Source organism: Rhagoletis pomonella, unplaced genomic scaffold, assembly GCF_013731165.1.
Source record: "Rhagoletis pomonella isolate Grant_MI unplaced genomic scaffold, Rhpom_1.0 Rhpom_scaffold_00004, whole genome shotgun sequence".
NCBI lineage: Eukaryota > Metazoa > Arthropoda > Insecta > Diptera > Tephritidae > Rhagoletis > Rhagoletis pomonella.
In genome coordinates this window covers 34059780-34075007 of record NW_023458558.1, presented here as the reverse complement: position 1 = coordinate 34075007, position 15228 = coordinate 34059780, and the positions used below count along the sequence as shown (strand labels likewise).

At 33.8% G+C, this 15228-nt stretch overlaps 1 protein-coding gene across 1 annotated transcript; it reads right to left on the bottom strand.

The window, feature by feature from the left end:
* Positions 1 to 4559: 4559 nt before the first annotated feature.
* On the bottom strand, positions 4560 to 14154 carry LOC118737509 (fatty acyl-CoA reductase wat-like). Its single transcript, XM_036468060.1, has 7 exons — positions 13913 to 14154; positions 10871 to 10983; positions 10295 to 10805; positions 10027 to 10228; positions 7930 to 8172; positions 7404 to 7661; positions 4560 to 4932 (listed from the first exon to the last, which is right to left on the bottom strand). Exons 1-7 carry the CDS (start codon positions 14040 to 14042, stop codon positions 4836 to 4838), a joined length of 1554 nt encoding a protein of 517 aa, XP_036323953.1. The 5' UTR covers positions 14043 to 14154; the 3' UTR covers positions 4560 to 4835.
* Between the last annotated feature and the right edge of the window lie 1074 nt (positions 14155 to 15228).

Sequence of the window (15228 nt, the reverse complement as noted above, 5' to 3'; positions counted from 1 at the left end):
CAAAAAAGGTCAAAATTAAGTCGAAAACGTCAACCTAGCACCTTTATAATAAAATACTAAAATTCTTTTAAAAGGCCTGAATTTTTCGCGTAGGAAAATATCTATCTGATGGTCTCCTCTACATGAAAAAATTAATAGTCAAGATCGAGTTATCTCATTTGTCATACAAATAGTTTTATTTTTTTTATACTAACGCTGTGGCCATATTTACATACATGTGTACCAAAATGCTCAGAATGTAAAGAGGAATCGATTAAATGGTGTGTCTGTCCGTCCGTTCGTGTAAACGATAACTCGAGCGAAAATTGAGATATGTCAATTAAATTCATTTTGTATAAACATTTTCTTTATAAATTTGTACTTATTATTTTATCTGCAGGTTTATATAATTCCCAGTGCTGTTGCTGGTTAGTTGCACTCAACTGTATATACATAATATCCCAGCTAGCAAAGAAACTTTCGCTTTGCATTTTGCGTATTCGTAAAAGGCTCGTAAACGATCACTTTCGCAAATTTTTCATCCACAATTAGCATTCAAAGAAAAAATTTAATCAGAAAATTTACAAAAGGGGTATCAGTTTAATAAGCGTTTACTGCATCCGAAAAACGTTCGGAAATAGAATCAGTAACAATTGAAATATTCGGCTTTCACTTCCGAGTGAATTTCAACCCCTGCCAATTTGAATTCAAAGCGAGTTTGATTGAAATTCACTCGAAAGTGAATTGCAGAACCTGCCTGATTGTTTCATTTTCGATTACCGTCAAAGAAATTTCGTCGGCTGGGATGCATTTAATACATATATCTTTGCATGTGTAAAAGCTTACCTTATATGAATATTCATTCATTCAGGTATGTATATGTATATCGCATACTGTTTGCACGCCACAAGCAGAAGTCTTTGTGCAGTAATGCACTGAATAATCCTTACGGAATGTATTTCTATATTACATACAATGGGCGAATACATTATAGAGACAGCGCTATCAAAATGCGCCTAGTAAGTTTCTACATACTTGGACTTCACAGCCTACAAGTAATGTAACCAAAGGTCGAAGAAAATATTATTATTTACTGTTGTTTTTGCACAAAACTGGCAAAAAGCTCAAAACAATTGTTGGTTGGCAGAAAAATAATATGACATCATTTATCCTCATGTTGGGGAAAAAATGCTCTATGATTATACGTTTCGATTGCAAAGTGCTTTCCTGGATTCGAATATGATCACGATCATCGGCTATCAACTTCCGTTGAGTTGAAGGTCGGAATTTAAATTTTTTACGTTATATATAATCCCATTTCACAAATTTTATTGAGAATACGATAAGCAGCAAGACTTTTAGCTACATGCTGTCATAATTAAAGGTTATACAGCCCTATGATTTTAAATGAGTGTCTACTCAAGCGATCAAGACGTAAATACGAATAATCCAAAATTCACTGAAAATACAAGTATCAGGATTTTTCAAATGTATCACATTCATATTGAATCCAATAAAAAACAAAAAATTAAAAAAGTGGAAATATCTTTTTGTTGTACACTGCTTCTTAAAAATATTTAAAATATTCGGCTTAGGTTTTTAGCTAAAGGATAAGTATGCCAACAAACACCAAAAAAAAATATTTATTCAACCCTGGAAAAATTGTTTGCTCTCAATTTGATTTCCAACATAATTCGCCAACTCATCTCTAACCTGATATCCAAGATATTTCTGCATAAATTATTAGTTCTCGACATCATTCTCCAATTCATTTCTAATCTTGAACTTGAGAAAAACAAATTTCTTCAACATGGCAGCACTGCTTCTAATCTACATCTACATATATATAAATACGCCACAAGAAAATTTCGAAATCCGTTTTTGAGAGCACTATATATTAACCCCGATTCATAGGGTGCGTGACATCTGACATATAGACTAAAATGTAAAAGCACTATATCTCTAAAACCAATTATGCGGGTGAACTAAAACTTAGCATAGATTGTAAATACCCTACTTACGATGAAAAATTGTAGGTACTGGGAAAGTGGGCCTGGCACTTCCCATACAATCTGAAATTCTCATATCGCTCTGGAACCACTTATTTTAAGGTAATGGAATTTTATACACCTACATTTATACACATATAAAATCGCAAACATCATTCAACTGGGAACCATTTTCTCCCATATTTTAAAATCGCATTGACTGATTGTTGTTTTGTGCAAACGTTTTTAGAAGGATCGGTATGCTTGTCTTCCGATAGGTGGCGCAGGGATTGAGATCTCTCTTACAAAATCTTATTTATAATCAGATTTGTTTCACTTTTGGACCACATATTAGTAACATAAACTTTGGTAGCCCAATCGTGTGATGAAAATATATTGGGCTCTGGCCCAGTCTTGATAAAAGCCCGTGTGAAGCCGCCGTTATAGAAGGAAATATTATTTTTTTTTTTACCTTCAATATACATTCTCAAGAGTTAACGATTCTAATGAAGATGGGTTTATGTGGATGTGAACAATTTAGTTTTTAACCTCCAAGACAAATATAATGGAAAAACTTTCCAGCCAGCAAGAAAAAAAGGTACCTTTTACGAACATTATGTTCGACGAAGGATTCTCGATCGGCGAAAAGTTAGAAAAAGGCCTGCAAACAAAAAACAATAGATACAAGAGGTAGAAAGAGAAACGAATGTAAAATAAAAGCTAAATGAATAATGAATGAATAAAAGGGAAACATTAAAACCCTTGAATCGTATAGTGAATTATTATAATCTACATATGCATGTAGGTATATACTAAATACAGTCAGCCTCAAAAGCATGCTACCCTTACATTTGACAATTTCATTAATTTAAATTTTCATACAAAATTTTTCTTTTGTTTTTTGTAAAAATATATTTCTTAGAGCAGAAGCTCGGCCAAACACTAACATATGTGTGAGCGCCAGTCTATTATTATTATATTTCTTACAAAAAGTACCGTTGATTGTTGAGAATTTTTTTCGGGGGTGTTGCTCACTTTCTTCTATATACATATATAACATGCATATAACGCATGAACAAAATCTTATTCGTATATGGCAGAAAATGCGCAACACCGTCGACAAAAAAATCTCAAAAATTAGCGGTAATTTTTAGCAACTTGAAACTTGCATACTTAAATTTAAGGGACTACACCACTGCATACAACAATTACAATACAATTTTTCTAAGAAATCGAACTGAAAACTTCAAAATTTCGATGAAAATTTTTATTTGGTATTTTTTGCATTTGCTCGAATTCTATATGAAATTAAAAACATTTATTCTTGTGGTTTTTGCTGTTGAATGAACTTTATTTTTATAAAAAAAAAAGGAAAATATTTTTGCATTGGCCAACGCAAAGCGGCCATTGAATAGTTTTTCTATAAAAATGTTGTCCAAGCTTTAGCAAAAACCATAGAAATAGTCTAAGATCCGACAAAGTCACGACCTTCTTCATCTGTTTAATGGATGAAATCTTTTTTCTATGAAATTTAACTTGTAAATAAACATTTTGCGAGTGGGTTGGCAGAAAAAGTTCTGGCCAGGATATTTTTAATTAAATTTCAAAAATTGTTAGTATTTTTATATTTAAACTCATTTGCTTAATGTACAAATTATATACCAAACTAAAGTACACTCAAAAAAAACTTCTCTTAATTGAAGAAATACAGCAATCAAAATGAAGAAAAAAGGGAACGATATAGTACTAAAGAAATTCTATCCTCTTTGATAGATTACACCCACAGTTCCATATTTTCGTGTACGTTTTTACACATTCCAAAGAAAAATTACTCATTCGGGAGAATTTTTTACTCATTTGGAAGAATTTTCGAAGGAAAGTTTTTCTTTGATCCAGAGATGGATTTTTGGTTCAGTGTATCAAGCCCATAGAATGTAAAAATGTTGGACTTTCTATTTTTTCCTGCCTACCTATCGGATTGGCAGTTATGAACAGGGAGGTAATACTAGTAATTTCCATCATCCTTTCGCGCAAACTTTATATGGAAGAAAATTTAACTTACTGAGTTGCCATCAAACAAAAAAATCGTAGCAGTTTCGCATTAAGAGTTGCATTTTTAGACAAAGTCGCGTATTATAAAACTTTAAAAATCCTATAATGGAATTTCATAATGAACCGAATGGAGCTTTTTTTTTGGAAAGGGTTCCGGTTCGATTTTGGCATTGCTGTTGTTGATATACAGCATTCGAGTCTCTTTTAACCGACTTCAAAAAAAGGACAATGTTATCGATTCGTCGAAATATTTTTTTTTGTATGTATGTTACCGCATAAATTTGGTACACCTTAATTTTTATATGAGAATTAGGTTGTGTTTTTTGCTTAACAATTACTTGTTATTCGTCTCATTTGGTCACAGTATAGTTGTAATCAAATTTGATCAAATGTCAACAGAATGCAATTGGATTCAATAAACTTCTAACACCTTCTTTATTTAGCGGGAGGAAATTTTATAGTTCGTTTATTAACACACATATATGAGAATCTCACATATTACATGCGTCTTCACATCTATTCATTGCAAACAAATGCACATTTTTACAAGGTACCTTTTTATTAAAAAGAAATAAATATCACTTTGTATAAAGCTTATCATTAAGAGTTTGGTACAAAATTAATAAAACACTAGGTAGGCTTTTTAGCTTTTAAATACAAATACCTACGTATCTTAAAAAAATAAATATACTAGTCTTTGAGTTATAAAAAACTGAATATATACACAAACTTTATAAGACATACTAAATATATACACGTGTGCATTTCTAACGACATATTTACATAAAAACTTTATAAAAATATATTTTCGTTTCCTTAAAGTAGATGAAAAGCACGTAGAAATGTCCATGATAACAAAGCGCTAGCACCGCCATAAATTATCAGCTGAACTGCGCGATGCAAAATGAGAAGCCTGCAAATAAATATAGAGTAAAATAGCTTCTTATCCGCACGCTGTTCATACCTTACTTATTATCAAGATTTTATGCTCATGCGCAGTGTTGCCATTTTAGATATTTTCCACCTAGATTTAGCAATTTTTTCGCCGTTCAGCTAGAAAAATTCCAATTCAGCTGATAGCTTTTTTCTGAAAATCTTTGAGCTCTTTCTATCTTATCTTCTAGGTTGCATGTAGGTACTTAATCCACCTACACTGCATGCGCTCTAACTCTGTTTGAGGGGACAAATAATTGATTATACTAACATACTTTTGGCACAGTTTTCTGTTGGCGGCGGGATTGTTGAATATTTGCAAAACTGCAGAAATATGGAAATTATTGAATTTAATAATTTACATTTACTATTCAATAGATATTTCAAGAAAATTGATACTCCCGCACCCCAAGGGAGCATTATCGAGGCAGCAAATATAAACTCAAGCAGCTCAACGGAAGAGCAGCCTCCGTACACAATTTTTCATAATTAAGCAATTGTCAAAAATCTGCTTTTTTAATCAAAAAGTTGTTCACTGAAAATACCTTCTTTTTTGTATCATGGAAATAACCTTTAGTTTGTTATTGGATGTGAGAAATATGTACATATGTAACTATTTTGCTGTTTTTTTTTTGTGAAAAATAAAACATTTAAATACTTTTACCCTTTTGTGCTACAGAACAAAACTGTGGCAGTCATACAAAGCTGAATTAAGGCAGTACAAAAAATTAGTAAAGAAAGCTGAAACGGACTCTTGGCAGTCCTATTGCACATCCATAGAGAACTGTAGGGATTCCGCCAGGCTAAGCAAAGTCTTATCCAAGGAACACACCAACCCCAACCTTATTTAGGGAGAAGACGGTGCATGGACAAGGACAACGGAGGAATCACTAGAGGCCTCATAAACACACCTTTTTCGGCTGCGATCAGAGACCAAAACTATGGCCTCACACTAATGGTCATCAACTCTCAAAAGAGCTACTCGACTCAATCGTAGACAAAAAAAAAATTTTAATTCACTATAAATAATTTCTCCCCGTACAAATCCCCTGGCCCAGATAGTATTATTCCGATAATGCTCCGGAAATTACACGAGCCTATAGTATCCTGACTGTAAAGGGTCTACAAAGCCAGTATCACCTTCACATACATTCCGAAAAGCTGGAAAAGAGTCAAAGTTGACTTCATTCCCAAACCGGGAAGAAGAAATCACGAAAAAGCAAAAGACTTCCGACCGATAAGTCTTAAAGACTTTTAGACCTACATATAAGGCATTTTCTGGGAAATTCCAAACTTTCCAAAGCTCAACTTGCATATATTAAGAGCAGGTCAACTGAAACTGCCCTTCATGAAGCCGTGGGCACCATAGAAAAATCACTCCACTCTTTGTAAACAGTACACTTTGGTGGCCTTCATCGACATAGATGGGGCCTTCAATAACATTACAATCGAAGCAATTGTTCGATCTCTTGTGGAGGTGGAAATATCTGACCCATTGGTTCAGTAACGCTATAGCATTATGCAAACAGAGGCACTCCCCAAGGGGGAGTTCTGTCTCCGCTACTATGGGTGGTAGTACTGAACGACATTCTATTGGATCTCAACAAAGGTGGAGTGAAAGTAGTAGCGTTTGCAGATGATGTAGTGGTGGCGGTATCAGGTCTCTTCCCCTCAACGATTAATGAAATCCTAGATGGAGCTTTACTCCGGCGAAACACCTGAGCTAAAAAAGTGGACTGGGTGTCAACCCTAGCAAGATCGAACTGATGCTGTTCACCAATAAAACAAAAATACCACAATGCAGGCTTCCCTCCCTTAATGCAACGACTCTCACATTGTCCTCCGAGGATAAATACTTGGATGTCGTATTAGACACCAAACTGAGCTGGAAGACAAATATAGAGAGGCGGGTTGAGAAAGCCTACGCAGCTTATTATACATGTAAAAGAATCTTCAGTAGAAACTGGTGATTTAAGCCAAAGCTTGTCCAGCGGATGTACATGGATATCAAACGACCAATAATAACGTACCGTGGCCAGCCCTAGATAAACAATACAACGTCAGGAAAATAGGCAGTACACAAAGAGGAGCTTGTGCAGGTGCTCCAGGAGCCATTAAGTCGTGTCCATCTGATGTGCTTAATGTGCTCCTGCATCAACTGCCCATAGAGCTCCACATCCGCGAAACTTCTGCGTCTTCGGCAGTCAGACCGAAAAAATCAGGCTGATGGCGGGCGCTGCAGCACGGTCATAGTGGTATTCTTCACAAGCTTATCGAATCAGGGAAACAATCACATTATATACCTCCTACTCAGATGACGCTTCTACCAACCAACCAACCCTTTTTTTAGCCCTAAAATTTTTTTGTTTGGCTGATGTTAGCTGTTTTCTTTTGTCCATTTAGCGGCATGGCTGAAAAAATTCTGGCAACACTGCTCATGTGCATACGTACCTGTTCCAGAGCTGTTTGCCCTTTGGTATAGTTTCCGGTTGCTCCTGTCCCAAAAAGCAGCGCAAACCAAGCAACGAATTGTAGAAGTACTCATGCCAATTTATTGCGAGCATATTGAAATTGAATAAGCTTTGATCAATGCTAGAGAGTGAGTGCCACAACTTTATCGTATTTTCCATTGTAAAGGTGAATTTATTTTCGACAAAGTAGTCGAGTACCGCAGTTTGCTTGTGGATTTTACGATATGTGCTCACCATTCTGTAAAAGTGTAAAAATGCATTCTTCTGATTAATAAAACTCTTCACTTTATGTACTTACATTTGCACATACATATGTATGTGGACAACTAAATAGAGCCGGAGACTTGTTCGAGTGAGTTATTTGCAATTTCGTATTGATAAAAAGTTTGAATTGTTTCGAGCTCTATTGCATACTTATTAGACATTAGGTCTAAAACGAATGTGTTGTGCATTTAGTTCTCCACCTATGTATGTTGCTTTTTATATGAACTTGCATGTTTAAGTACCTTCTTTTCTTTCCCATCAACAGGAGTATGAAATCGAAAATATATCCAGGAATTATGTGGTAGATTAATATCAAAATATTATACAATAACTTTGAACTGACGATTATTGCGAAGGGAAACCAAACCATTTTTGTAAGTGGCATGTTAGGTGCATGCTCCTCCAAAGTTCGTCGATAAGTATCCCATTTTAGCATGTTACGTTCATCAGGTACTAGATTGTATATTGGGGGCGGTTGAATAAGCCTGAAAAATTTACTTTTTTTCAAGTACAACTCTCGAGTCATTTGAAATAAATAGTTGATATATTTAAGAGTGAAAATACATATATAGAGAGCTCTTCCTGTTAATTGGGATTCAACTTATTCTTGCGAATTGTTTATAAATTTAAATATGATTTAGATTCAAGTACAATAAAAAATAAAGCAAGCATTTGAACAATTCTAGCCTTTAAGACGTTTATTTAGGCGAGAAAGTACCGAAATTACTCCTTTTTTCATTTTCACTCAAAAAAAATCACAATTATTTTTATTTTAAAAACTTTTGTGAAGTTTTCAAATAGAATGTTCATATTAAAAGCAAAGAGCGCTGGCACTAAATTCAACATATCTGTGAAGTTTCAAGAGTGTGCATTAGGGTCCAAAAACAGTTAAGTCAGAATTGTACTGCTCTCAACCCCTAGGATTGTTCCATATCGAAAAAAAGTATACCCCTATTTTTTTATTTGAAATCAAAAAATATTTAGAGGTCGCTCGAAGCTCTCAAAGTTTTAAAGCTGTATTTTTATATATGAAAAATTAATTTTTTCGTATAAATGGTTAGGAATTCTTGAAAGTCAATATTTTTCGATCGGAAAACTCTGGTTCTCTTCAGGAGACTTTCAATAATAATACCCAATTGTTTATTTAACCATTTTTTAATACTAACAATTTTTTTTTATTGATCGCCCCATTGCATTTTTCCGGGTTTTGTGGGTTTTTGGTGGACCTATAAATTGTTGTTGCAATAAAAAAATAGTTAAATAAACAATTGAGTACTATTATTGGGAATCTCCTGCAGATAAACGGAGTTTTCTGATAGAAAAATATTGATTTTTAACTATTCAATACCATTCTCTAAATATTTTTTGATTTCAAAATAAAAAAATAAGTATATTTTTTCGTTATAGAACAATCCTAGAGCTGAGAGCATAAAATTTCGACTTTACTTTTTCACGTGCATTTTTGGACCACCCTAGTGTGCAACCAAATAAAAATTGCAGCATGCAGAACATCTTTTGTAGCTATTTTGTAACTTTTCAAATTTTACGATTTGTAAAATTAATAATTTTAGGTACTTAAAACTGTTAAAATAAAACGGTGAAATTAAATTACGTTGAGTAAAAGCTGACTATGATTTAAGAAACTAAAACTCCATTTTTACAATTTTTACTGGCACACTCGTAATTCATTCTAAAATTGTTATAAAAGCAATACTGTGTAAAAATCTGCCATGCCAATATTTAATTACTTTTAAATAATATTACTTTTTAGTGGGGGTGTTCGAGTAAACGTGTTAGATAAATGCGTGTGGTGCTACGGGGCGTATACGTTACATACGCAACTACGGGTATAATAGGGGAATTCGCTCTTATGTGTATTCGTTGTATGTTATGTAATCGTAACTGCAAGAGCGTGTGATTTGTTGTTGCTGGCAGTACATCAAATATACATGCAACAACAACCACATGCTCGTCCAGTTACACTTACGCAGGATACAGCGAATACACAGAAGCGCGAATACCACTAATATGTACTTGCATGTATTTTTACTGATTTTAGTTTATATTATTCATTTAAATACTATTTCGCGTTGCAATCTTGTTCCTTATACAAAACTGAAGATAGCGCAGTTTCTAAGATAAGTGTGCCTCTATTTTCGAGCAGAAACACGTTTTCATCGATAAATGTAACAACCCGTGAGATTTGCTCATATACGAAATTTCAGCGAATTTATAGTACGGTTACTACTTTTGGCTGCCGCTTATATGGGGACCTCCCACTGTGTAACGCACTCACTACAACATTATAATTGTACTATAAAGAGTTTGAAATTACTCACAATTTGTTTACGGGTTTCGCCGTATTCCATGCTGAGGCCAACATTAGATTGGCGCACATATCGACAGGCACGAAGTTCGCATTTGCATCCAGATGTACATAGAGAACGCGAAGTATACCATGCGCTACACCGAACAAAATGCTCATGGGTCCATAAAGATTATCCACCCAACCGATCAAGGGTTCACTGTGGGTGGGTATAACTACAATATGCACATACTCATATTAATATTCTGTACTCAATGCTATTAAGTTGTAGAAAAACATACCTATGCCAGGCCGAAATATGCATATCGGTAATTGCTTTGCTTGCGAGAGCACAGCCTCTTCCGCCAAAGCTTTTGTAAAGGTATATGTGTTCGGCGATTTGCCACACCATTCACTTGTCATACGATTGGTTTTCTCTGGGCCCAATAACTCGGCCACTTTGCACATATTTTCAGCTGTTATTTTCAGCTCACTTGTATAATACACTTCATCCACGTGAAAGACTGTGCAATTCGCAAAGGCAGATGAAACGTGGACGAAGGATTCTAGCTTAGACATATTTTTCGCCAATTTTATTAAATCCATGGTAGCGCGCACATTTATAGCTAATGCATTGTAGAGTGGTTCATTAAAGCGGACCGTAGCTGCGCTGTGTATGACTATTTGAGTCCCATCAATTAAAGTTTGGCGATCAGCTGGTGAAATGCCCAAATTGGCCAGAAGGCAGTCACCCAGAATTGGTACTATACGTTTTTTTGCCGATGGTTTTTTACGATTCAACTCGGCAAAAAGCTTTAATTTCAAAACAATTATGTAAATCTTTGTACTTTTGTTTTATTGCTTAATATCAAATTTACCGGATTTTTGAACATAGCATCTATGCGGTCTTCAACACTTTGCTCCTTTTTGGGGCGTATTAGTATGTATATACATTTTACTTCTGTGGCCCGTAATATTTTTTCAATTAAAACTAAAAGCAAAAGATGGAAGAGAAAAATTATACATGTAAATTTGTTTACATTTATGTACGGGTATGTAAGCAGATTAACAAATAAGCAGCGTGCCAATTTGCTGTATACTATGTTTGCGGTTAAGCATGAAGAAAATGGTTAGGCGATACACAACAATTATCTTAATGGGCCTCATGCATTTAATAATTATTTTTTCTTGGCCCCCGAAAAATCCCAAAAAAATGCAATGAAGAATTTCCAAGGATTCTAAACAATTTCTATTTAGATGGAAAACTTTGAGCGCTGTGAACCTTTATATTTTTTATTTAAAAAAAATGTGGGTATATTTTTTCGATTTAGAACAATTCTAAAGGGTGAAGTCGTTAAAATTTTTAATTTACTTTTTCGCATTCATTTTTTCTGGGCCATCCTTATCTACATATTAGCATTTGCCTGCGTATCCGCCCGCATAATACGAGTTTGAATAGAATGTTACACCTGAATCTCAATCTGCTACCAATAACCGATGCTCTTACTATTAAAATATTTCATTTATCTTGCTTTTAAATTGAATCTAACTTTTTGAGCAGGTGGCAACGTTCTTGGAGTGTATTTTTATATAGATACATGCATACCTAAGTCATTATTGAACCCCTTCCTTTTATTTATTAATTACAGGTGACAACTACCTTCAAAAAATATCCTATATGTTAATACCTATTAGGGCTGTTCAGAATTTTGTGGAAATGGTCTTGAATTTGCATTTCGAATTGCATTTGATAATTGTATGCTTGCTACCACGGCACCCGTATGCATTTTATTACTTTGAATTTGCAAATGCACCGAAATATGCAAATGCAAATTCAAATGCACAAGATCCTCAACAGCCCTACTATAACCTATCTGTGTGCAAAGTTGCATGGAAATACGTTCAGCCAATGTAACGGGAAAGAGCGAAAAAAAAATAATAATCGCACTCACTTACAATCTTTCACATTTATACCATCTAAGAGTATGCCGGGACTAGTCTCCATCGAGCACAATTGAGCATTAATTAATCGCAACTAGTCTCATACGGGCATAATTGGAGATCCAGTAGTTGCCAACTCATCTTTAACGGGTACAATGCAGTGACAATATTCGAATTGCATCTACCCTGAAAAAAATTTTGCGACTTTACTCTAAAAAGGGTATTCCGAGATTAAGCTCAATCGGGTACGATTGGGCATTAATTAGTCGCAACTACTCTCTTACGAGTATTACTGGAGATCAATTAGTCGCTCAACAAATTTTTTGTTTTTATTTTTTAAAAGTGGGTAGTCGTTTTTTATACCCATTCGGGAATATAGGGGACCTATTAGTCTCCTCAACGGACATGCTCGAACGAAAGCGTATAACTCATTCCATAAAAAGAGATTAAAAGTGCTATAAGTCGTATGTGCGTTTGCGATTGCGCACGAGTCATCCTGCATTAGTTGTATTTTTTGTAGGGTAGCGCAGGCATTTATTTTTATTTTTTAAAACTAATTAGTCGTTTTTATACCTGTTCAGGTATCATGGAGAACAATTAAACTCTTCGACGTGCTCAAATAAAAGCGAACGGTTCATTCCATTTCGATTTCTGACGAAGGGATTCCGGATTAATCGCATTTTTCCAGGGTACGTAGATAGCTTAGTCATTAAAATTAGTTTTTATAGCCCTTCATTTATAGTCAAAATAATATGGCTATTAGTTTGACTTACTAATCAATTATGTGCTCACTTAAGAGCAATACAATTTTAATTAAAGAACATTTTACAGAATAACTTTATATAACAAGTTTTTAATGTTAGTTTGCCATTAAGAATTAAATTCCAAAAAATTTTCAAATTACTTGGGTAATCAGGATAACTTATTTGAAATTTCAGAACAGTTTAAAAATTATTCCACTCATCACTACACCGAATATTATTCAACAAGCGTCTGTCAATAAAATCATTACTAACGACACGATCACGATCAAGATACCTTTGTTTATCATCGAACAACCCTTAACATCCCTAATATTGACAATTGATATTTTTTCTGCTAGGATTATTAACACATCTAAATGCAAAATTCCAGTCGGCACTTAAATTTCATACTCAATTTTAGGCTTGTAATTTTCACTTTTAGCTGTTTTTAAATGCATCCCTCCAACTTTTTACTAAAAGAGCAGCATATTCTAAATCCTCAACTCTACCAGTTAATCCTGTCTATGAACTCGAGTGAATCGAAAATAAATATAAGCAGAGTCCACGAATTATTTTACAAAAAAAAACTGAATAAAAAGCAGTCCATGTACACAAGTTGTCTTTTTCACAAATTTTCTTCAAATTCGACCAGTCTTCAAAATGCGAAATGCTTCTCCGATATCTTTAAGCCCATATATTAAAGATTACTCAGCACTATTTTCTTTTAATTGGTTAAATTATTCCCAACATTACCTCTCTTCATTTTTATAATAATAACTTAGAACTTGCTCTACTGTAAAGCGGTTACTTATTTTTTATCGTAAAGCACGGGAGTGTTATCACTTTTTATAAAACTTTTAAGAGTTCACCAGCAACCACATCAAATTTAAAAGAATTCTAGATTAATTCCAAAATAAATTTGTAATTTTCGCACTTGCGATTTCAATAAAATTAACTTTTTTCGTTGCACTAAAAGTTTTTCTATATTTTCTTCTCTTTTTTAGAATTTTCTTTTCGAAGCATAATTTCGCGGCCACTTATCCAATAGCAGCTCACTTCTGCAATTCATAAATTTTTTTTTTTGTACATGCGCAGCTGAATTTTAGTTACTTCGCAATATTTTGCGAAATACACAAATTTTTCTATATGCCTTTTCACTCCCGCTGCCATTTTTCACAATATGCATTGACACATACACACATACATACATATGTACAATATGCAAATGAATAATACCTTTTCCCAAAAATCCCGAACCACCCGTAAGAAATACACTTTTATCTCGATAAAATTCTTGCAATTGTGAGTTCATATTGAAATCCTGGTTTTTCTCGTTCACATTGACTTCTTTTATTTCCGCTTTCATATTGAACACTTGCTTGATCAATGGCTACACAAACTGTTTTTTTTTGTTTTCTTCTAACGAGTCCTATAAACCGTTAAAGAACGATGAATATTCAAATATTCGACCGTTCTACGCTGCGGTGAGATATCAATAAAACTCCAATTGTCGAGAATATCGCTTTTTATACTCGCGCACAGCTTTGAAATCTGTTTAAATATATTGTGAGAAAGATATCCAATGTACTACTGTTATTTACGCAAACAACAATAGAGCGCAACCAAGTTGTTTTGCAAAGAAAACTGAAGTTTTAAATACTCTAACGATTCTTTTTTTTTACATAGAAATAAAAAACAACAAACAACCTACACAGAGACGCAACAAAATCCGGTAAAGAATGTACATACATATTCTGGATGTACAATTAGTACAAATAATACGAGTATACCCAACAAACACTGGAACAACAATTTTCCAACGTTGGAGAAAATTTGTCTTGTTGTTCGAGGGATATAAAATTGTGTGAAGGATGCACAGCTGAATGCAAATCATAAAAAATGCAACATATAATGCATTCTTCAAATTTAGGGGTTAAACTTTTTTTCATTTTTTTAACAGTGGAATCGTGTTTCTCGTCTCCAAATCTATAATATTAGTATAATAAAAAATACAAAAATGTTTTTTTAATATATTCGTTAGATTTTGCATGTTTTTTTTCGAAGACCAATTTTTTTAAGGTCAAGGAGTGATTGTGGCTCAATGGCAATATTTTTCCTTGAATTACATTTGCTTTCAAAGCCATTTTGTTTCATGTCAAAATAATGCTTCTCTCGGAAGCGCATATCTTATTTTCCAGTCGAGAAATGTAATTTTGAAATTTTAAAATTACCCTGGTGTATTTTTCTCAAAAACATATCGAGCCTTAACCGCCAACATAACGTAAGCGACATTTGTTTCAAAAATTTCTTTTTGATGCAGAAATGCATATAGATGCTCTAGAAATATTTCTGCATCGAAAAGAAAATTTTGAAAAAAAAATGTCGTTTACGTTATTTTGGCGGTTAGGGCTCGATATGACTCAAAACATATGATTTATAAAAACATAATTCATTTACATATAAACAATATGTAATATAATAAAATAAAATGTCTATCATACTTGAGCGTACAAAATTTTTGATTCTTTGGGATTTGAGAAAATGACTGATTC

Coding starts and splice junctions, on each gene's coding strand:
- LOC118737509 (XM_036468060.1), bottom strand. CDS start 14,042: ATGAAAGCGGAAATAAAAGAAGTCAATGTGAACGAGAAAAACCAGGAT. Junction 10,984..13,912: donor TTCGGGATTTTTGGGAAAAG/GTATTATTCATT, acceptor TTTTGCTTTTAG/TTTTAATTGAAAAAATATTA. Junction 10,806..10,870: donor ATGCTATGTTCAAAAATCCG/GTAAATTTGATA, acceptor TTGAAATTAAAG/CTTTTTGCCGAGTTGAATCG.